We start from the raw sequence: 23,009 nt of genomic DNA, 5'->3' as shown, positions 1-23,009 counted from the left end.
CAGTAGGCTGAATAAGAACAGTTGCAGCTGGGGGTGGTGCTGCACGCCTTTAATGCCAGTACTGGGGATGCAGAGGCAGGCAGATCTTTATAAGTTCGAGGTCAGCCTGTTCTACATGGCGAGTCCAGGACAGCTGAGGCTACATAGAGAAACCCTGTCTCGAAAAACAACAGCAACAAAAAAGAACAGCATGTTGCTAAGGGGCTGGAGGAACATGGAAACATAGTGGTCACATGAGGAAATTACCCAAAGGTGGAGTCAAGCCTAACCCAAAGCCTCTATTTGAATATGGGTGTTTGAAACTTAACCAAATTAAAGATGCATCAGAAGCCAGAGAAATGGCTTAGCTGGTAAGAAGGTGTTTGCCACTGAAGCTGATGATCTGAGTTTTATCCTTGGGATCCACATGGTAGAAGGAGGGAACTGACTGCTGTGGCACTTCTGATACACACACACACACACACACACACACACACACACACACACACACACACACAAATAAATGTAATAAAGATTTTTGTAAAACTCATTCAGTATTGGTAACAGCTTAACTGCATTTGGAGTGAAGTAAATTGGTTGATACAAGTATACTCCTATTATAAGTCAAAGAAGATAGAATGAACAATATACAAACACATGTAGGTATGTGGTTCTATTTATTACTATATGTAGTCAACCTTGAACAGAGCCAGAAACTCAATACATCCCAGTGGGCATAGCCAATAGAGCACTAGAGGCTCAAAAGTTGTGGTTCTCTTTTTCTGAACTGGGCAGAAAAAAAAGTATCCTTATTTTCATTTGTTTCTAATTGAAGTTGGTATTTCCCATGAAATCAGATTTGTATACCAGTTAGGTACTGAGGACATGTTTATAATAAATCTGAGTTATCTGTTATATATATATATATATATATATATATATATATATATATATATATATATTATATTACATATATATTATATGTATGTATATATATGATTCCATTTTAAATCTAAAATATTTCATTTTACTTATTTAGAATCATTCTGAAAAGGAAACAAATCTTTGTTAAATTGCCAAAAGAATCCATACAGAGTTAATGAACTAAAGAGAAATTTTTCTGCAGATGAAAGAATGAATAATTACTCTATTCCTAAGGGTCTACCTGGATGCTGCTCTGTGCTGTCCAAATATATCAATAGTAGAAAACCAGCAAAAGAACCAGGATAATTGAGTACTAGTCTCCAACTTGTATGCATTTTGCTAAGTTACTAATGCAGTTGTTCATGCTTCTGACACACAAGGACTCTACCAAATACTTGGCAATACTACTTCCATATGTGGTACACTGTATCGTTCGAAAAGATTAAACCAAAGAAATGTTAAATAACTCATTAAATCACTGTTTCTGGAAAATAGAGTACATGAAAATACCCAGGAGCCCTGGGAGTTAATATTTTTGCAAACATGGTTTACAGCTCCTACCCTACTTACCTTGGAAGAACTTTGTAAAACTCATCTGACCAAAATGTGCATAAATAATCAGATTTCAGATTACTTTTTCAATTTTCAATGTAAGTAATCAATATTTAAAAATTACAACCATTACTGAAATTTTAAGGTACATCAAAACTTTGAGTTTTAGAAATAGTCAATGTAAAGGTAAGTTTCTACCAATGAAACTTTTTAAAAAATATTTTTATAATTGAAAAATAAAATCATTCATATTACATCTCAATTGCTATCTCATCTCATGCATCCTCCCATTCCTCCCTCCCTCCCGCTTTTACCCCATTCCCCTTCCCTATGACTACGACTGAGGGGGACCTCCTCCCCTTAAATATGATGCTAGGGTATCAAGTTTCTTCTTGGTAGTCTGCTATCCTTCCTCAGAGTGCCATCGGGCCTCCCCATCAAGGTGACATGGCCAAATAAGCTACCAATGGAACTTTTGAGTTATATTTATGTTTAGGTGACCATTTAATTACCACACAGAGTAGCTAAAAGCCTGTCAAAGGATCTTTGTTAATGCTAGGTAAGGACCTAAAACCAAATTACCACATGCTTGTCAGTGTTTCACCACAGGGCTTGAAACTTTTACTCTCTTTAGTGAAATATCCCTTCAATATGTCTATAGAATTTTAGTTTATTTAGCAACTTTCAACAAGGTAGAACTGGAATGGGGAAGAAGCCATTCTGTCACCAGCCTGTGGAAAGTCCTATGCAAGAGTAGTCTAAACAAACAGCAGGTCTGCAGAACCTCCTGTGCCATAGGTGGGAACCTATCCAGGGACAGTCTCGTGAGAAAGCATAGGCAGGATCCACTCACCTGACTAACGATGAAGAAGATAACAGTCATGGCAGCACAAGCCAAGGTGATAAGCATGAGGAACTTGAACCTGAAAATCAGACCCTATTAGGAAAGACAGAAGAGTGGTTTAATATATTCTCATTCTCTCTCTCCACATATGTATATACATTTTTATAAATCTTTTCTCTAAGAATGATAGAAGAACAATTTCTTCTGGCGAGTTTTCTACAGTTATAATAAAATTATTCTCTAGTTGGGGGTGAATATTATTAAAAATGAAATCAATTTGGTTGAATTTTCTCTTCTGTCATTCCAGCTCTAAAAACAGACAAACGTGAAAAAGTACTTTTGATTTTCAAAGAAATCAGGATTTAAGGAATGGTGCCTACTCATTAAGGTATTTTCTGTGCAGATTGGCTATGTAGAACCCCATAATTTCAGTTTCTCCCCTTTTACAGCATTCCATTTAAGCAATGAATCTAATCAATGTCACCTGCACTAGAGACCTATAAGCTGATTACTGAACTCGACGTGAGCACCTGCTGCCTATTTTAGAGAACGTGACCTACTAAGAGTCTGGGAAGCATGGGTCAGAAAGAGCGCTCAGAGGATAAAGGTATTTGCCACACACACACTCAGCAACCTGAATTTAATCTGAGTGCTTGTAAAAACCAAACTAAGACCTGAATCTTACAGGTGTTCTTTGACCTCTACAGTTGTGCTGTGACATGCACACTCATATATGTACATCATACACACACACAAACAATAAAAATTAGCTATTGATTTTATTTTTAAAGTCTGGAAAGAAGATCATTTGGGCTGAAATCTGCAAAGGTTAGGAGGAAAGCCACACCACAAGCTAAGCTCCAATTCTACATAGCCCAGTATTGCAAGAGTAAGCATCTAAATTCCATTAAAAGTTGCTCCAGAAGAACTCACTGGGAACGTGGTTCGGGGCTGAGCTGTTGGTGCGGCAGTGTGCTCGGTGCCCAAGGCCAAGGGAAAGACTCGAAGGCAGAAGTTCGGTTACAGTGTTAACCGAAAGCGTCTGAACCGGAATGCTCATCGGTTCGAGTGCTCCCACATCCGACATGCCTGGGACCCACCAAATCCGTGCGGCAGAACCTGGCGGAGATGGGGTTGGCTATGGACCCCAGCAAGGCAGTTCCCCTCCGTAAGCGGAAGGTAAAGACCATGGAGGTAGACACGGAAGATAGACGCAAGGATCTGGTGAGGAAGCCCTATGCAGTAAATGACCTGGAGGCAGAAGCCAGCCTCCCAGAGAACAAAGGAAACACCTTATCTCGTGACCTCACTGACTATGTTCGCTACATGGTGGAGAGTCATGGGGAGGACTACAAGGCCATGGCTCGAAATGAGAAGAATTACTATCAAGATACCCCAAAACAGATTCGGAATAATATCAATGTCTATAAGCGCTTTTACCCAACAGAATGGCAAGCCTTCACCGATTCTTTGCAGAATAAGAAGATGGAGGTAGGTGGATCCCTGTGAGTTTGAGGCCAGCCTGGTCTACAAAACAAGTCCAGAACAGCCAAGGCTACACAGAGAAACCCTGTCTCCAAAAACAAAACAAAACAAAACAAACAAACAAACAAAAAGTAAACACACAAATGTGTTCAGGACCAAAGACAGAATACTCCAATAAAGGTGCGCACACAGATGAGCTCCCCCTAGGGCTTCGTGCTTGTGTGTTTCCCTTTCTGAGGACATTTCCCACACAGCACACCTCTCAGACAAGAGTTGTCTCAGTGACACAATGAAGCTGTGTGTTTTGTTTAGTTGTTTTGTTTTGTTTTTTTGAAAACAGGGTCTAACTATGTAGCCTTGGCTGTCCTGGAACTTACTATGTACACCAGGCTGACCTCAAACAGAGATCTGCCTGCCTCTGCCTCCTGAGTGCTGGGAATAAAGGTGTGTCACACACACACACACACAAACACACACACACACAAAAAGAAGAAGAAGAAGAAGAAGAAGAAGAAGAAGAAGAAGAAGAAGAAGAAGAAGAAGAAGAAGATGATGGAGGTAGACTGAGTGGTGTACATCACCAGACTCAGGCCTACTGGACCAAAGAAACCAAAGCCAGGCTTTAAAAAGGCAAGGAACGTACAGTTTCAGATGATGCTGGCAAGGTCCTGTGGAATCAGGTTTTACACACTTACTCTCTCTCCTGGAGAAGGAGCTCGGGTTTTTTGTTGTTATTGTTTTTGTTTTTTAAGAGAGGGTCTCTAATACTGCTGGCTGTTCTGTAGACTAGACTGGCTTTGAATTTACAGAGATCAGCCTGCCTCTGCATCTCGAGTGCTGGGATTAAAGGTGTGTGCCACCGCTTCTGGGAGAAGGAACTCTTTTGAGGCCATAGTTTATGTTCTGTTGGGGCTCACAGAAAGCTAGGGCTTGCTGTTTTGTGTTCAGAGGGGATGCTTTATTTGATTGTGGAGTATTTTACCTGTGTAACATGGTTTGTTTTTGTTTTTGAGAGAAGGCTTCTCTGTGTAACCCTGGCAGTACAGCTAAAAAAAAAAAAGAAAAAGAAAAAGAAAAAGAACTCATTGGACAGGCTTTTTTCTTACTATTATGAGAACATATTTACACCTCAGAAAACCCTAGTAAATAGTTTTTGGGTGTCTTTTTTTGTTTGCCTAAGGACCCTAATGAGAAGTCCTTAATTCTTAGTTTTATTTTTTATTATTATTATTATTATTATTATTATTATTATTATTATTATTATTATTATTAGTGTATGTGTGAGAAAGAGATAGAAACAGAGAGAATGAGAATGTAAGAATTTGGACAAACATGCCACAGTGAGTATGTAGAGATCAGAGAACAATTTTCAAGAGTAAGTTCTCTCCCTTCTATGAGTTCCAGAGAATAAATTCAGTTTGTCAGGCTTGGGTGGCGAGCACTTTTACTGGCTGGGTCATTTTGATGGCCCTTTAATTTGTGTTTACAACTTGCAACTTCCAGAGCTGTGTGTTCATGAACTCAGCTGGAGATCATGAGTGTCAGCTCTAGAACAAGCCATGGTAGGTGCTTACCTCATAGTGCAGCCTCCGGACTTTGCTCATGGCTGGGAGACTAGACTGCTTCCCACTGATGTTTCGAAATACCTGAAATACCATGAAGCACAGAAACAGGAAGTAGAGGCAGAGGCAGATCCCTGCCACGATGATGAAAGCCATCTGAGAGTGGACAGTGAAGGAAAGGGCAAGCTCACCAAAAGCATGTCTAAGAGGGCACAATGCTCTTCCCAGCTGAGCTGCTGACATTAAGCTTTGTCTCCAAGTATTCAAGTTTTTGAGAAAGGCACTACTATTAAAACCTGGTATTCTGATGCCACTAATTGGGTATTTTCTGACAAACAATTTCACAGAAGGGAATATTTAAAACTTTCTAACTCAGGGGTGGGGAAGAAAAACTAGTATATTTTTACGAATAGAGTTGGGTCCCTCTTAGAGCTAGTGAATCAGAACCTATCTGTCAAGCATATTTCGAGGAGATTTAAATGTATAATAAATTGAAAAGCACTAGAATGTTCAAATAAAGATGCTTGAGTTCCACCCAGCATACCTTAATAAGACTTCCTAGAACCAGGAAACAAGTATAAACATGTTTGCAAACCATTGTGCTGTGTCTGGACTTTTCTAAGAACAAGACTGAGATACGCTGGGGCAGTTATAAATGGAGCAGGTTCAGCTGCAAACTCAAGGGGGCCTGCAGGGAGCAGAAGGAAGTAGAGTGAAGGCAGGGATTGTGGATTCAGACAGTACACCGACTGAGGAAATTCTGAGATGTGCCATAGAGCCCAGACAGTGAGAACCAGTAAGATATAGGGCATTGTGAACTGTCAGGGACAACAGATAACTTCTAACAACTGTATTAAAAATTGCTTATATTTTCCAATATTTTGACAGGTGTGAACTCTATATCCATCTCTCATTAAGTAGTATATTTAATACAATTCCTGTTTTCTATGACCAACAGTGCCAGGTAATAAAGAGAAGGTAATTATTTGCTGCAAGACTTGAATTTTTATTTGCTTCCCTTACCCTTCATCCTATGTGTAAAATGAAAGGGTCGACTACATGCTGTAATTGTTCTTATACAGTTCCCATTGTGTGTAGTGGGGAGTGGAGAAAGTTAAACTTTTTCATCTTAAAGGTACTGATAGTATGTATTTTGTTTGCTCACAAAATTCTGTGACACTAAGAAACTGGTATAAACATTACCACTAGACAATGTATATTCAGGAGTGTATGTCAAAGCACTGCTTGTTAAGGAAGAGTACAACACCAGGCTACTCCCTCACTCTAGAGAGGAAGGTTTTTCTTTTAGAATATTAAACATGGTGCTTAGAATACTAGATTTTAAAAACAGCATCCTTAGAGAGATAAGTTAGGACTCAGTTTTTTTCTTCACAGATGTGATGCAGATAGTGATTATGTGGACCAGCCAGAAGGCTCAGCATTGCTCAAGAACTAATTACATTACTCTCATTCCCACAGAGCCTCGGGAACTAAAGGTGCTTATCCAGTGAAGCCACTTTCAAAGCTCCATACACCAGCCTGGCTTTCCCATGGAAGTCCTGCATACAAGTCATCTCAGATTCCAGCTTTCCCACAGAAGCCTTGCACAATGGTAACTTTGGCCCCAAGCTTTCTACATCAGAAGTCTCCCACATAGGTGACTTCTGTTCTAGTTCTCTCACATGAACCGGAAGGTGCCTCTTTGGCTCAGGAAGATGCTGCTACACCTTATTGGCTAGATGATTTAAGGTATACTTAAGTCCAGAAACTTTAAACTGAATCTAAAATCCCAGCCACACGGAAAGCCTGCAAGCTTCCCACTTTGGCTGCTTTCACAGCCTGAAAACACAGTGATTCTTCTCATTATTTATTGCTAATTGTTGCTATTGGCTCAAAGCCCTGGCTGAGCTCATATAGAAAGCATCAGCTGAGCCACAGAAAATAATCATGGAGACCAGGCAGATAGAGAGAGAAAAATGAAACCTTGACTCTATCAAAGAAGGATACAGCCAGTTCTGTTCCAACATCTGTAGTCCAGATACTGTAGAAAGGATTTGTGAGTTGTACTCCTCTATAAAAACAAAAACAAAGATGGAAGACATAACACAAAGGCAGATTCCCTCAGCATTGCAAAGATGGATTGGGACATGGGAGTATTCTAGGGGTGTGGGTGTACTATATTTAGGAACTAAACTCTAGAAAGCATAAGAGAATGTACAGCCTTGGAATATGAGGAGTCCAGCACTGCATATGTATAAAGGCCCAAGCCTTTGACTTAGTCCCAGACTTCATGAGGATAGTGACTTCTCCAATACTGTACCCCATGGACCCAACCACCATTCTTCATTTCAAAACTCCTGCTGGAAAGATGGAAGTGGACACAGGAAGGCACATTTCATCTTGGACTGACTCCAATACCTGCTCACCTTTCACACATGTCAAATATGAAGAGGCAGAAAGATCCAACAGCAATTGGTCCAACTTGCTTCCAATACCCTGCAATGTGATTCCTCTCATGCTGATCCTAAGAAAAATCAAATTGAAGAAGGAAGAGAGCAAAGCTATTCCATAGGTGACCTAGCTAATCACCTATTATGTGCTGGGTAAGCCACATATTAGAAACAAAAGAGATAAAATCCTCTGTTCATGCCAGCTAAGGGAGAACAGTAGTCACAAAGCCTATTCATGGGGACTGTCAATAAGAGTGAACACAGCACTGAGAAATAATAGAGAATGATCTAAGGGAAATTTTGCTCAAAATCAATTGTTGTTTAGCTAATGACATTTGCTTATAAAGGTAAAATGATTGCCAGGGAATAAAAACATTAAGGTTTTTCATTATGTCAATCTCCTTATCTTCATCTTTGCTAGGCACAATTTTCTACCTCCACCACTGGCTTTCCAGACAGGTTAGCCTGAAACTCAAAATTCTCCTGTTCTGGCCTCTTGAATTTGCCACCAGTCCAGCATGAAGTATTCCTTTTGATGGACATTGAGGGGAAAAAAGGAGAAATATCTTAATTTCCAGAAGGACATGGTGGCCTATACCATCTTATTCTGGACAATCATCCTGATTAGCGCCCTACTGTCCATATCTCATTTTTAGGGCATCTATGTTGAAGGAGCTTTCATGCTAGAAGAGCCACTCAGGTAGCATTTATATGTGGGTAAATTCTCCTCCTCTTACACTGTTCTTCTGCATGGGAAACTGGCTTCAGAGATTTGGCTTTAATGATCAGGTCACAATGAAACTTAAAAGTACAGGGTCAGTACAGGGGCATGATGGCTTGGTGGGTCAAAGCAGTTGCATCCAAGCCTGACAACATGAACTTAATGCCTGGGATCCACATGGTGAATGGAGAGAACTCCTATACATGGACCCCCCCCCACACTACATACATAAATAAATAGATGTAATTTAAACACAAAACTTAAAGTCCCTTCTCTGAAACCTCTCATGAAAACAAAATTCTTGCTGACATAAAACTGCATCTTAACTGCACTGTAAGGATGACATCATTCTTATTTTTATTGTGGTAACTCAGCCTATCTTAAAATAGAATTTGATACCAGGCAAAGAGGTCAGTACTCTTGGATAATAGAGATCACTAGGTTACTTGGTCAAGCTTCTAGCTAGAAAGAGCCAAGACCACATTCTTTGGTGTTTAGCCTGCTCTTAATGCCAGAGCAAGGATAAGTCAAAGGACAAGAAATAAAAATAATGATCATATGTTCCTTTTCCATTACATTATCACTTTTTTTTCTAAAATGAAACTACACCCCCCTTTACATATTAGGGCACTTGCCTCAAAACACTTAGCAAGTCACTAGTGAAGAAGGACCCTGAACCTGCAGGGTTAGAGGTCAGCCTGTGACCTCTCATCTCTTTGATCTTCCAGAGCTGAAGAGAGGAAGAAGTAGGCATGCTTCATCTCAGCAACCTTCTCAGAGCAGCTATGGACAGACAAGTGTCCCTTCCCCACGAGTTCTCACCATCATGTGCTCGCCACAGAAGATGATCCAGAAGGAAAGAAGCATTGCATAGAAGATTCCCTGTCTGATGTCACCAAATAACAGCATCCAGGTCCAGTCAAACCCAATGGAAAACCATTCCACAGGGATATTGATAAAGGTCATGGAAATCCCAAGGGCAAAGATGACTCTGATGGGAGGAAATATCCAGAAGAGCCAGGTTACTCCAGAGGGCAGACTAAAAAATTGAAGCCCATTTTGGGAACTAAGATGTTATTTATTCAGACTTTAGCTAATTGATCAATTTCTTAGCAGAATTTCTACCCTGGAATGCGTCTCAGAAAATGTTGTTACACTAACTTCTGTAAAATTAAATGGAACCCACTGAGCGATACATTCTTTAACCCTATTGCCTTTTTAAACAGATGTGCTTGAGTATAATTGTACTCTCTTACCCTTTTATAATAATCACTGACCCAATCAATAAAAATATGCATCATTAATTATTGCTGTGATATCCTTGGTGGCTGTAAATTATATATAATGATTTGTTTTAATATATTTTCAGTATATTTGTTTCAATAATAAATTATACAACTACACATAAATTCAATTGGCTACTTGTCTTGCTTTTTCTCTACCACACTGGTGGTCTTTATTAAGATGCTATTAAGACACTATTCTGATTTATTTATACATTTTTCATAGCCACAAAATACATATGATTATAAGGCATAAACCATGTACAAAGAATACTGTTAAGGGTAAAGATATATATATGAGAAGGCACAATGTTTTCACCTAGGGAACTGCATTTATTGACAAAGACAGATAAAGAGGCATTGGAATAAGTTGGTAAGAAATATCAACACAGCTTAGAGTCATAGAACACTGCCAGACTCTTACAGAGACAGAAACTAAGTGCACAAACAATTGAGGAAATGAAGGTGAAAAAGGGTGGAGAGCAGAGTATAAGTGGATGCAGAAAGGCTTGAAAGAGGCAGGAATATTTACAGATCTACATGTAGCACATTTTAGGAAATAATAGGACATGAGAGCAGAGAAATAAAAGAAGCATGATCTCAAAAAACAAAAACAAAAACAAAAAACCCCCCAAAACTCCCAAAACCCTTTATCTTAAAGTTTATCTTAAAAGAGACTAGCAATCAAATAAAAATATTTAAATAATAGAATTACTCCAATCATTCACTGAACAAATATTAACTTTATAGTTATAAAGAAAAATAAAGGTAGAAAGACAATGGAGAGTGATTTTGCATAGGGTGAACAGGGAAAAGAACCAGAAACATCAAAATGGAGCTTAAAGGAAAGGAGTTAATGAGGTATTAAGATACCTGAAAGAGGTATTTCAGATAACAAGAAGAAATTCACAGGGATGAAAGTTTAGAATGCAAGGCATTTGAGTATGATCATGAATGCTACAGAGAACAGGAGATAAAATCCAATGGAGTTTATCGGACAAAGCAAAGCTAGTAGGACAGTTTTAGTAGAGAAGTGGAATGACCTATTGACACTTGAAGGGGCACAAAGACTTTTAGTGAATAAATTGTATTCAAGAAAATAGTGCAAGAGAGAGGAGCAATTGGGAGGCTGCTTCTAATAGCCCAGATGAGCAGTGATGTGGGTAATCAGATTATGGTGGTAGCAGTGGAGATGGTAAAACTTCCTGGGGATTAGAGAGAGGTGTGAATAACAAGTAGAATACTGAATAGTTTCCTTTTCTTCCAGTCCAGCAAGTAAAGGAGAGGAGTTGCCTTTCACAAATATGGGGAAGCTTAGGAGAACCGTAGGTGGAGCAAAAAGAAGCCAAGTATTTTTTATATATGTTACTTTTTTTAATACAAGAAAAGATGTTAAATACCTGGGGTGTTTGTATCTAGACATGAGAGAGGCTAGGACTAAATATGTTAAATAAGAATTATCACACAGTATAAAATTTTTACTTTCCAGAGATAACTTTTTAATAAGCAGAACTAAATAAAGCCCCAAATCTCTGCCCTGGATCAACAGTGTAAGAGGCTAGAGACATGAGGAAACAGTAATGGAGATTAGGTGGTGGTCAGCAAAGGAGAATAACAAGCACAAAATAAAAAGGCTGTGTGAAAGAAAGGGGGCAATCAGCTATGTAGAATGATGCTCATTGGCCAAGGAAAATAAAGGCTAGAAGCCAATCATTAGATTTGGAGTGAGGAAGTGATCTGTGATCCCATGAAATGACATAGTGGAGGTCAATCAATATTAAGATGAAACCAAGAGAGAATTGGGGCAGATATGTGGGCAAGGTTTTTGAGGAGACAATTTTTGCAAAAAGTAGAAAATGGTTTGATAATTTCAGAAGGAAGTGCAGAAGGAGAATTTTCTCATGGTATAGCATATGTATACATAATATTAATAGAAACAAGACAGCAAAATGGAGAAGCGGTTGATGTGAAAAAGAAAGAATCTATATTTATAGAAGCATCATCCTGTATGTGGGAGGGTTTGAACTCAGTTGGGAGTGGAACAGTTCATCTATTAACAGAGAGAGATCTGAAAGCTGACCATGAGGATGAATTGCAAAGACAGAAGTGTGGAGATGAGCACTCTGAAGATTTACAAATAATTTGCATGTGAAATCTGAAGGAGACAAAGAGTCCATGATGATTCCTAATTTTCATCAGCTGAAACCACACACTGGCTGCCTGAACTAGACACACAAAATAGGAGCATGGAAGATTATGGGAAGCTAGATTTTTTTCTAAGCATGATCTGAGTCAGTTCTTACTTTTCCAGAAGCACTGGGGGTCGAGACATCATGGTAATCCTCCTCCAATACCATACCATAATGATAAAGATGCTGGGCGTGAGAAAAGTCTTCATAGCAAACCACACCTTAGTGAAGCCTCCATTTTGGTGGATTCCCTAGACAGAAACCATGTTTAAGTTGAAGATGAATATATATTGATGTTTTATTTTTTACAACTAAATGCCAATGAGCAAACAGTTTGTCTACCCAAATGTGTTCATAGTCACAGAAGATATTGTGCTTATGTTACCTCTGACCCCTCCTAAGACATCATAGAAATATACTTAAAATCATAAATATGAGCCATGCCAAGGGATTGACTAAGAATATAATGAAAGATTTTTCTTAGGGTCTTCATTCAAACATTGTATGTAACATATATGCCTACTAAGCAGTATTGGAAAGTAGATTTAAACTTATATTCATAACATGCCATAAATGAGAAAAAAGCAAAAAGCACAAGTCATTACAGATTAATTGCTATTCTTCTCTGTACTTTTAATTTACTTTCTAATTTTCTTGCATATGTGTGAATGAGTTTTGATTTAATATGTGGCCTCCTTATGCTATGCTTTACACCCCTCATTAAACAAATAACATAGAAAGAATCTATGTTGTCACTGTTCTTACTAACATCTGTGCTGTTCATGGTAAAACATGTTAATTATTTTACTCTAATCTTACTTGTTATACAATCATGATCATCCTATGAGCTTATAAAAAACTGTAATAATTTTATGTGATAGTAAGAGCACTTGAAGCACTACAAAGGCCACCACATCATGGAGAGAGGCTAAGGCACTGAGCTCCAGCCTGAGGCTGCAGGTGCCTGGTCACTGGAATGTTGGCATGGATGTCTGTACCTCCATGTGGGCATGAACAGAGGAAGCTGCAGCACACCAGGGCCATGCTCACTCTTACACCTTGAGCTCCAAACAAAGTAAAACAGCTTCTTTTTCTTTTTTTTTTTCCTATATGACTTATCTTTTATGTTTTTATTTATTCTTTGAGAATTTCATATAATACGTTTTGATCATATTCGTTCTCTTCTTCCAACTCCTTCCAGATTCTCCCTTACCTCCCTACCCACCCAACTTTATGTTTTCTCTTATTAAAAAAAAAAACAAAACAGAAATTCCACAAAGCAAGCAAACAAAGGTGAAAACAAAAATAAAACAAAACATGGAGTCCAATTTGTAGTGGCCAACTACTTCTAAGCATGAGGCCTGCCATGGAGTATAGGTAATATACATAGTGTCTGTCACTCCATTAATGAAAGCTGATTTTTCCCTCTTAGCAACTATAAATTATAAATAGCTTCTTGTCTAGGAGTGGGACTTTGTGCTCACTTCCCTTCCTCGGTGCTGGATTTTGTTTGGCTTTAGCTTGTATAGCTTTTATGTGTGCATCTACCCTGTTGTGCCTGTAAAATGCTGTTTCCTTGAAGTTATACATCACCTCTGGATGTTACTATAGAGACCCATGAGCCCTGAGGAGGTATATGATAGAGACATCCCAGTTAGAGCTGAACCTTCCAAAGTCACTCTGAGTGTTGTCCAGCTGTGGGCTCTGTGTTAATTACCATTAAGTGCAAAAAGCTTGTTCTCTCTCGAGGTTTCAGTGGTGCGCTTATCTATGGGTATAACAATATCTTATCAGAAGCCTTTTAAAAAAATCATTGTGTTTAATTAGCAGAATAACAATAATAGGTTTCCCTTAGGACTCATGACATATCTATTCTCAGGTTCTTGGACTCCTTAACAGTGTCAAGCTTAAGTTCCATTAAAAAAATTTTTTTTTGTTTATTCATTTTACATCCTGGTTGTAGTCCCATCCCATCTCACCCTCCCTCCCTCTCCCCCATTTCCCACCCCCTATTTCTCAGAAAAGGGGAGCCCCCCTTTCCATTCACTCCAGCCCATCAAGTCTCATCAGGAATGAGTGTGGTCTGGCAAGGCAATCCCACCACGGGGAAGTGATTAAAAACCTGGCAACAGACTATAGGTTCCATCTTATAGAGCAGACCTTTAATAAAAAGTGGTGAGTTATTTACATAATATTTGTGCTTTTCCACCATTGGGTATATCTTGCAATAAAGTCATTATTGTAGTTTGCTATTTGAGGCTGGAGATTGTTTTAATTTTTCAGTAGTATGTTTAGCACCTTCTAGCACTATGAATGCTATCCAGGAGGAGTGAAGCTTCAAATTGAAAGTCAGGTATGTTTTCCATGTTCTCTGCATGTAGATGTTGAATATCAATTTAAAAAATATGGCCTTTTGGTGATCTTTTTAAAAAGATAACTTAGTATACTAAGTGCAGAGCCCCACAATTGGCCAAGTACAAAGAATAAGAGGATGAATGCTCAGCCCTAAAGGAAAATGTATGATATCTCTCCTCTCAAGTTTCAGAGATCATTTCAGAACTGGGGGCTAAAAGATCCAGAAGCAGTAGATGAGCACAAGGAAGCATCATCTGGACACAGCAAAACAGCTGTACATATGAACTCATAACACTGTTCAGCGCATGCACAAAGCGTGTACAAACCCAAACCAGACACAATCCTAGCATGGAGAAGAGAGTTAACAATCCCACTCCTAGCCAGAGAGCAGTTGGCAACTTAGCTGCTGGGAAAGGAAGGGTAGTTTTTATGTAAGAGTTCAGCCTTTGGTAAATGAACCAAGCACCAATAGAAGAACACACACACCCAATAATATTTTGGGTAGCACAAATTTGTCTTTAAGAATTTTATTGTTATTGATTTTTGTGGTTTGTTTGGCACAAGGTTGGAAGGATAGGAAAGGAGAGATGGATCTGGGAAGAGTTGGGGGGCTGAATATGATCTTAACACAAAACTCAAAACTCTCAAAGAATTCATTATAATTAAAGTATTAAAATTAAAAATCATGTAGATAATGATTTAATTTTTTCTATAACCCATGCAAATCATGTTAATTTAGAATTTTGACCATCACAGTTATGCTGTTATCCCACTTCTAGATAAACCAACAGATAAACATATAGATGGCATAACTAACAAAGGGGTTCCCTTTCCACCTGCTCCCGGGGCGTTGTGTGTGCATAGAGATAAAAGAACTAAAACAGAACTCTGCTTCACGTCACAATCCACTGATTTAGATACATTCGCTTACCACCAACCGAATATCTTTTATCTCCCCAATTCCAACATTGATTTTCTTCTTCTCATTTACAGGTAGCCGGATATTTAGAAGGTAATACTTATGAGCCACTGATCCAATTTCCATGAACGGAAGGACATCACATTCATAATAACGGCCTTCATGCTCTAGGGTCTGGAAAAAGATTAGATAGTTTGAGGCAGATTGCTTTTTCCAAAAGACTAAATGCATTCATTTGGATTGAATTCATATCAGCAATTTAAAAAGTGCTAATGTGTTAAAGGAGTACATTAATCTATGAGGCACACTGGAATTCTGGTGCCCACTGAACTATTCAACAAAGGTGGAGAGAAGGGGATGGGAGAGAAATCAGCCTCATTTGAGATAAACCAAAAAAATTTTAGGTAAAAAGAAGATATTTCTTTTGTTCTTTGACATCTTTCTCAGATCTAGAATCCACATCAGAACTTTGCATCAGATCACTCTAGTATACTGTTTTAAGAAACTCTATATTTAGAGAAGATCATCAAAGACCTCCAAAGATCCTTGTGTATTCAGGAGGAAAGCCCTTCCTGACGTCCATCATAATCTAGATGATGGCTAATTATTTTCACAGTGAAATGTAAAAAGCTAAAATGATCCTCCTTGTATTGATCTGACACACACACACACACACACACACACACACACACACACACACACACACACCAAAACAACAAACAAAACAAAACAAACAAACAAAAATAGAAAACACAGAAAACAAAACAAAACAAAACAGAAATTCCAGCAGTACATTGGGGGTAGAGAAATGGCTCAACATTTAAGATGACTTGCTGCTCAGATTACATTCTTAAGCATCCAAACAGTAGGTCAAAACTGACTTGAGCTCTAAAGTACCTTATTCTGGACTTCATGGGCTGCATGCATGTGGTATACTCACATAAGTACAGGGAAAAAATTATACAACTCAAATAAAAATGTCTTTTAAAATAAAAAAAGAAGCTGTACACAGTGCTATGAACAATGGGATCCATTTACTAGGGAGATTCAGAGTTTTCTGCACCCACCTACTAACAACCCAAGAGGCAAGTGGGCAGGAGAAAGCGAAAATTTCAACTAAATAGAAATTTATCCCAGTTTCTAGGAAAGTCTCTTGAACTTTCCAACAATTTAAGAATGACTGTATGATTGTGAGAAACAACTCTTCTCAAAGCATCCTGAGTATTTGCCTATTAAAAGTGGGTATGTGAGGCAGTGGGTGAACATGGTGTGGAAGCTGGGCTGAGGCAGGCAGGGGGCACTTCTTCCTGATAAGAAGATAGAAGTCTGCTACTAATATGGGACCCATATGCAGAAAATTTTGATGTACCCTGAGTTAGTGAATAGGGTGAATTATTTCTCATTCTGAATTGTTTGATGTGACATTCATAATTTGTCAAATTAAAGAGAAATATCTAGTATATAAATCTAGTGAGAAGATGAGCAAGAGTCTAGCATGAAAAGGATTCTGTACCTTATATAATGGTGGCTGCTTCTCTTTATAGAACAGCCAGGACTTAAAAGAGCACAATGAATATGCTTCCTGTGCAGATACAGGAGACACGTGTAGACCAGGTAGAATAAAACTGGCAAACAGCCATTTTATGCACTTCTGCCTTCTTTTTTCTTCCCTTACCTGGTCAGATACCACTGGTCAGTCCCTTCCTAGTCCAGACAAACATCAGTAATGAGTCATGAAAACTTATCTTCTAAGGTGCGAAGCTTCTTGTCAGGCACTACCAGCTGATTAGGGGTTTCAAATATGATTTTTGAAGTAAAATAGTTCTGTGTAAAGAGCTCTGCTTCTTTCTCAAATTATGGGTGCATATTGAATGATTCTTGCTATATAATGATTCCTATTATAATGTCCTTTCTGCACCTGAACTCTTTTATTCTCCTTTACTTACAAGTAGGTCTAGAAATAGAAATCTGTAGGAATTAATAAAAAACTACAAGCCATCTACCAGCATCAATGTCAAGCTCTCCATATTCAGTTAGGGACTGAAGGGCTTCCTTCCTTCCCTCCTTCCTTTTTAAGGCATTTATTCATTTGTATTTTATATGTACTGAGTATTTTGTCTGCATATATGTATGTGCATCGCTGTGTACTAGGCCTCTATCAGTATTTATGGCATTTAAGAAAAATAATTTTTTCCCTTTCAGCTTTCCACCAATCTTTCCTCCCCTTCCTCCCACCCTCCCCGAGCTCTCTGGCATAAGATTGCCTAATTAGGGCAAATTATAGCAGATAGCAATGTGATTTTTTTTTTTAAACTTCACAATCCGCTAGAGACTAAGGAGCTTTAAAAAGGCAATTTCTCATTTAATCATCAGAATCAAGATTAAGGTTTATCATAATCAAAATGCACAGATTTGATGATTCCTTTTCTTCACACCTTTCAAGGTTTAATATCTTTCTAAAAAGAGATCAACGCATCCCAAAGATTCTTAAGGCCCTGTCATCGAGAAGCAGTTGCAGGCAGCACCTACACATACATACACACACACATACACACACACACACACACACACACACACACACACACAGCACCTTTACACACACGCACAGCACCTACACACACACACAGCACCCACACCCACACCCACGCACACACACAGACGCACACAGCTCCCAGTGTGTAACTTAAGTAAAAAATTACTTCTTTTTATGAGGAGAACATTTCTCTACCCAAAAGTCCTGTAACTTATGTTTAACAAAGGTCTCTTCTGGATATAATTAGCTTACATTGCATGTAGAAGGAACATTTTATCAACTTCATAAAAAAATCTGAAATGTTAATTATTTACCTTTCTGTTTCCCCCAGCTTATAGACCCCTATCATTTTTACCTATAAAACAAATTTTTTTCAAGGCTGCTTAGGAGAGAGCTCTATATTTAGACTATGAGCAAGGATAGATCCTGGGCTATGACTTTTCAAATTTCGTTCATCTAAGAGTGTGAATTCAAAGTGCACTGAGAGAAAGTCTTTGGTCCTGTCTCTATGATTTGACTCAGGGCTACTATGGCTGGAATTTCCCTCTCAATACCAATGTTGAAATGTAGTTGTCATCATGATTAGGTCATGAAGGCTCTGCTTTCATGAAAGAATTAGTATTGTCATTGTGGAGATAGGTTAATAATCAAGAGAAAAGTTTTGCTATGTGAGGGTCACTTTTGACCCATCTCTTCTTCAATATGGGTTTGATTGCCCCCCTACCATGTTTTATTGTAGTACAAAGACCTGTACAGATTCCAGTGTAATGCTTACAGACTGTCAGCCTCTACAAGTATGAACCAAAAAGACTTCTATCATTTAAATGTATTTATATATCATCAGAAAATAGTGGAATTTCTTATACTTCCCATAAGCTTGCAATTTATACTGATGCCCTTGGTCCTCAGACCACATTTGTGTAGTGAAAGCCTAGAAAACAAACTGCAACAGGTGTTGGCATATTGGAGTACAGTTTGTCTATGAGAGTTAGAGTTACAGTTAACACTTCATCCAGGTGGCCCATCTTGGTAACACTGCATTTCACTCACAAATATATCTCAGAGTTAATGTTAAATTATAAAGCCACAGTACATGTTCAATATTTCCTCCGGTTCTCATAAAAACCAACCAACCAACAAACAACCAAAAAACAAAACAAAACAAAAAAACCAAAAACCACCCAAGATTACTACATAATATCTTTTCATTTTGCAGAAGAAAAAAGGAATAGAAAAATTATAAAGGCTGTGATCACAGATTTAGTAACAGAACCTGGAATTGGGACCACATGTTTTATTCCAAATATTCTTTTAATTTACATTAAAAACATAAGGCTATTTATGCTGGGCATGGTATTCAGAGGCTTCCACCTGCCACTCTCATTACTAACTTTGCCCTTCCACTTACAAAGCTACAGCAAAGTTTCAAAAGGCCAGTGCTAAACGTATCAAATTTGTCTGATCCTATACAAGTCCTTCAGGGCAACTAAGATGAAGACAACAGATGAGAAAAAGCATGACCAAAACTTCTTCAGTAGAAAGTCTAGCCTTTCATTCACTTCAAAAAAAAAAAAAAAAAAAAGAAAATGAAAACATTCTGTCCCTCATGGGATATCAAAAGTCATTTGACTGATAATAGTCTATGCCAAGAATCAAACACTATCAACTCAGCAACAAAGGCACCCTACCTTGGGGGATGTAAAAGTACATTTGAGTTTACGTGGTACTCTTTCATGAGCCATTTCAGTCCATTCAGAAAACATATCATCACGATAACCTAGGGAAACATCCATGGAAACTTCTGCATTTTCTCCTGCAAAAGAAAAGATGGACAATTCAGAAATAATTTAGGGAAAGATACTTTGGAAATATTCTAAAATTTTCACAGGTTCTGCCATGGGGTCCAAGAAAACACAAAACTCCAAACCTGAAGATTGAAGTCACAGGACTAAAGTCTAATATGGATGTTGGAGCTCCTGTCACAGCTACTCGGTTAGTCAAGAATTTCCATTTAAACTCTACCAGAGAATAAGAACTGCATTCTCTCTGAGGCAGCTCCGTTGCTCAGAATCTGAATCATGATTAGAATTTATCCTCCTGTAACTAGTACCACTGGTCTAAAATATGCCTGTAAGAGCCACATGGAAGTTGCTTTATCACATATTTCTACAAAAATACCTTAGATACTTAGTTATCATAATTCCTTTGCTTGTGCCTTTTTCTCTCACTACTCTGCTTTAATTTTGAAATGGTTTGATAGGATCTCTCCCAAGAGGCTTTGTCCCCAGTGGAGCAGTATTGAAATAGTAAAACCTTTAAGAAGTGTGGTTTAGTGGATTCTGATTAGGTCACTGTGGTCTCCACCCACAAGAATATATTAATAAAAGAAGTGAATCATTTCCCACCAGAATAGGTTGTCATAAAAAGAGAGAGTCTGACCTCTCCTCAGTCTCTTGTTTCCTGTCTCATGGTGTGGTTGCTCTCTCATACACATCCTCCCATTATGATGACATCCAACATGTTGTTATGTACCTAGGAAGCCATTACTAGAGACTGAACAGATAGAACCACTTAATCATGGCTTGTCAACTCCCCAAAGTGTATGTTAAATAAACATCTTTCTGCCCTTGTAGCAGTAACAGAAGAATAACTAAGACATTTGAATTCCTTCAGTGCTTACCTCTGGATACACTTTTAAAAGATTTTATTTATTTATTATTTATACATATTCTGCCTGTGTGTGTGCCTACATGCCAGAAGAGGGTACCAGATCTCATTATAGATGGCTATAAGCCACCAAATGGTTGCTGGGAATTGAACTCAGGACCTTTGGAAGAACAGCCAGTGATCTTAACCTCTGAGATATCTCTCCAGCCACCTGGATACACTCTTTATCTGAAAGTATCCTTCATAAAACTTTACCAAAAAGGCTGTCACTTATAAGATAAACTATTTATCTGAAACTTAAAATTCCTTCTTCATAATGTGGACAAATTAATTTCTTTAAAAGCAAAGACTTATACAAGGATAGTGAGTATAGGTAGATGTACATATATTTCCATATCTACAGAGACTTGGGCAGGGTTAACTTACCACTTCTCAGTAAGATTAATAAAATTACATCCATCAATTTTTAAGCATTTTATACTCTAGTGAGCACACTCACAAATAGACAGTTTTAATGAAGTAAAAAATAAAGAAATAAAGCACAATCCCCATATTTTCAAAATGAATGGAGAGCCAGCCACCATTGGAAATTGGGATCAATTCTAGACATTGACTACTATCTATAAGTCCTCAGTTTGCTGATTTGTATAATAAATTCTGGCTAACAGAGGTCAGGTTAGTGGAAGCACCACATCCTGCATAGTATGTGGCACACACCTAATAAATCTCTGATAAACTAGAATACATATAAAAACTAGGGATATAGAATGACTATGTTCTATCTACCAGTCTAATGTAGCTTAAAGATGATTAGTTATTACTATTCAATATAAGTAAAGTAGTAAGATTTCTTGATAGCTACAGCCTAAACTCCCACAGAGGGGATATTCTAGAAGAATGAACCAATTTGTGTGACTCAGTTTCAAGCCATTCAGAATCTGTAAGTACCAACTGTAGAGTTGAGTGAGGCACAGCACTTCCAAGAGGGGAACTGGACGAAGAACTATACAGAAAAAGGCTTCTTCTCATTAGTACTATCAGAGAACAGACTATGAGGATATCAGGCAACACAGAGAACCAGGAGGAACAGCCGCTATTCATATAGGAAATCATGTGCCACCACCTCCCTGCTCCCCCAACTCAACAAAAGTAATACTTAGAGGTTGGCTATGTCCTTGGCTAGAAACCACACTGGTTTTATTACTCCACACTTAATAGTCTCAGTGCTCAATAAGAATTGGCTTGTACTCTCAATGGTAAGTTTAATACTAGAAGCATACTCTCTCACTTGTAATGCTAACATTAGAACTAGGACTTTCAGTAATGTTGAAACAACACTTGGATATTCACTAGACTCAAGAGCATAAATGTAAAAAAAGTAGAAGCCATTAGCTCTTTTTGGATTCAACATTAGCTCAACACAATGAAGCCAAGACCATATAATGGAAAAACCATGCTGGTCTAACTGGAGGTCTATATGTAAAAAAACTGCAAATAAACCCATATTTAATACCCTGCCCAAAACTAAAGTCCAAGTGGATTAAAGACTAGCATAAAATCAGAAACACTAAATCTGTTATAAGAAAAAATGAGAAAGATCCTGAACTCATTGGCACAGGAGACAACTTCCTGAACAGAACACTGGCAGCTCAGGCTCTAAGGTCAACAATTAATAAATGGGACCTCATGAAACTGAAAAGCTTCTGTAAGGCAAAGGACACTATCAGTAGAACAAAATGACAGCCTATAGGCTGGGAGAAGATCTTCACCAACTGTACATCTGACAAAGGGCTAATATCCAAAATATATAAAGAACTCAAGAAATTAAACACCACCAAAGCAAGTAGCACAATTGAACAATGGGATGCAAAGCTAAACAGAGAATTCTCAACAGAGAAATACCTAATGGCTCAGAAACACTCAAAGAAATGTTCAACATCCTTAGTCATCAGGGAAACACAAACCGAAATGACTCTGAGATTCCATCTTACACTTATCAGAATGGCTAAGATCAAAAACTCAAGTGACAGCACATACTGGCAAGGATGTAGAGAAAGAGGAACACTCCTCCATTGCTGGTGGAAGTGAAAACTTGTACAACCAATAAGTAACTTTGAATAATTTGTTGATATTAACATAAGGACGATAATTATTCTGAAGTTGCCTTAAAAGAAAATCATCAGGACTGAGAACCTGTTCAGTGGCAGGTCCTGGATTCAATCCCTAGAACTGCCAGGGAGAAGGTGGCAGAGAAGAAAGAAAGAAAGGAAGGAAGGAAGAAAGAAAGAAAGAAAGAAAGAAAGGAAAACAGAAAGAAGGAAAACTTTTTATCATATCAGTTACCCATTTCTTTTGTGGCTTTGATGCAAGAGTAATGACATTAATTAATTTGCTTCACTATAAGTAATCTTTTTGCTATGTGCATCTTAAACATCATGCTATATATTTTGAATATACCCAGAAATTTCTAATGACCATCACTTGATTTGTGTCACTTAAAGAAAATTGTTTAACTTGGCATAGAAATTCCTCCTGTTAGTCACAGA

General features: G+C 38.1%; 2 protein-coding genes across 2 annotated transcripts in view; one reads left to right on the top strand and one right to left on the bottom strand.

Annotated features, from left to right (window-relative positions):
* Window positions 1-23,009, bottom strand: part of WLS (Wnt ligand secretion mediator) — a 97,736-nt gene that overhangs the window by 13,619 nt on the left and 61,108 nt on the right. The window contains exons 3-10 of the mRNA XM_084756593.1: window positions 19,485-19,609; window positions 15,276-15,437; window positions 12,104-12,240; window positions 9,340-9,508; window positions 7,773-7,870; window positions 7,354-7,417; window positions 5,359-5,502; window positions 2,309-2,392 (exon numbers count right to left, since the gene is read on the bottom strand). Of these exons, the coding sequence (XP_084612719.1) occupies window positions 2,309-2,392; window positions 5,359-5,502; window positions 7,354-7,417; window positions 7,773-7,870; window positions 9,340-9,508; window positions 12,104-12,240; window positions 15,276-15,437; window positions 19,485-19,609 (983 nt within the window). The remainder of the gene's footprint in view (window positions 1-2,308; window positions 2,393-5,358; window positions 5,503-7,353; window positions 7,418-7,772; window positions 7,871-9,339; window positions 9,509-12,103; window positions 12,241-15,275; window positions 15,438-19,484; window positions 19,610-23,009) is intronic.
* On the top strand, window positions 2,456-5,337 carry LOC311583223 (nucleolar protein 16-like). The gene is made up of 2 exons (XM_084756594.1): window positions 2,456-3,794; window positions 4,347-5,337. Exons 1-2 carry the CDS (start codon window positions 3,428-3,430, stop codon window positions 4,349-4,351), a joined length of 372 nt encoding a protein of 123 aa, XP_084612720.1. The 5' UTR covers window positions 2,456-3,427; the 3' UTR covers window positions 4,352-5,337.

This window comes from Acomys minous (genome assembly GCF_964271855.1).
Source record: "Acomys minous genome assembly, chromosome: 14".
Taxonomy (NCBI): Eukaryota; Metazoa; Chordata; class Mammalia; order Rodentia; family Muridae; genus Acomys; species Acomys minous.
This window is presented reverse-complemented; position numbering and strand designations above follow the sequence as displayed.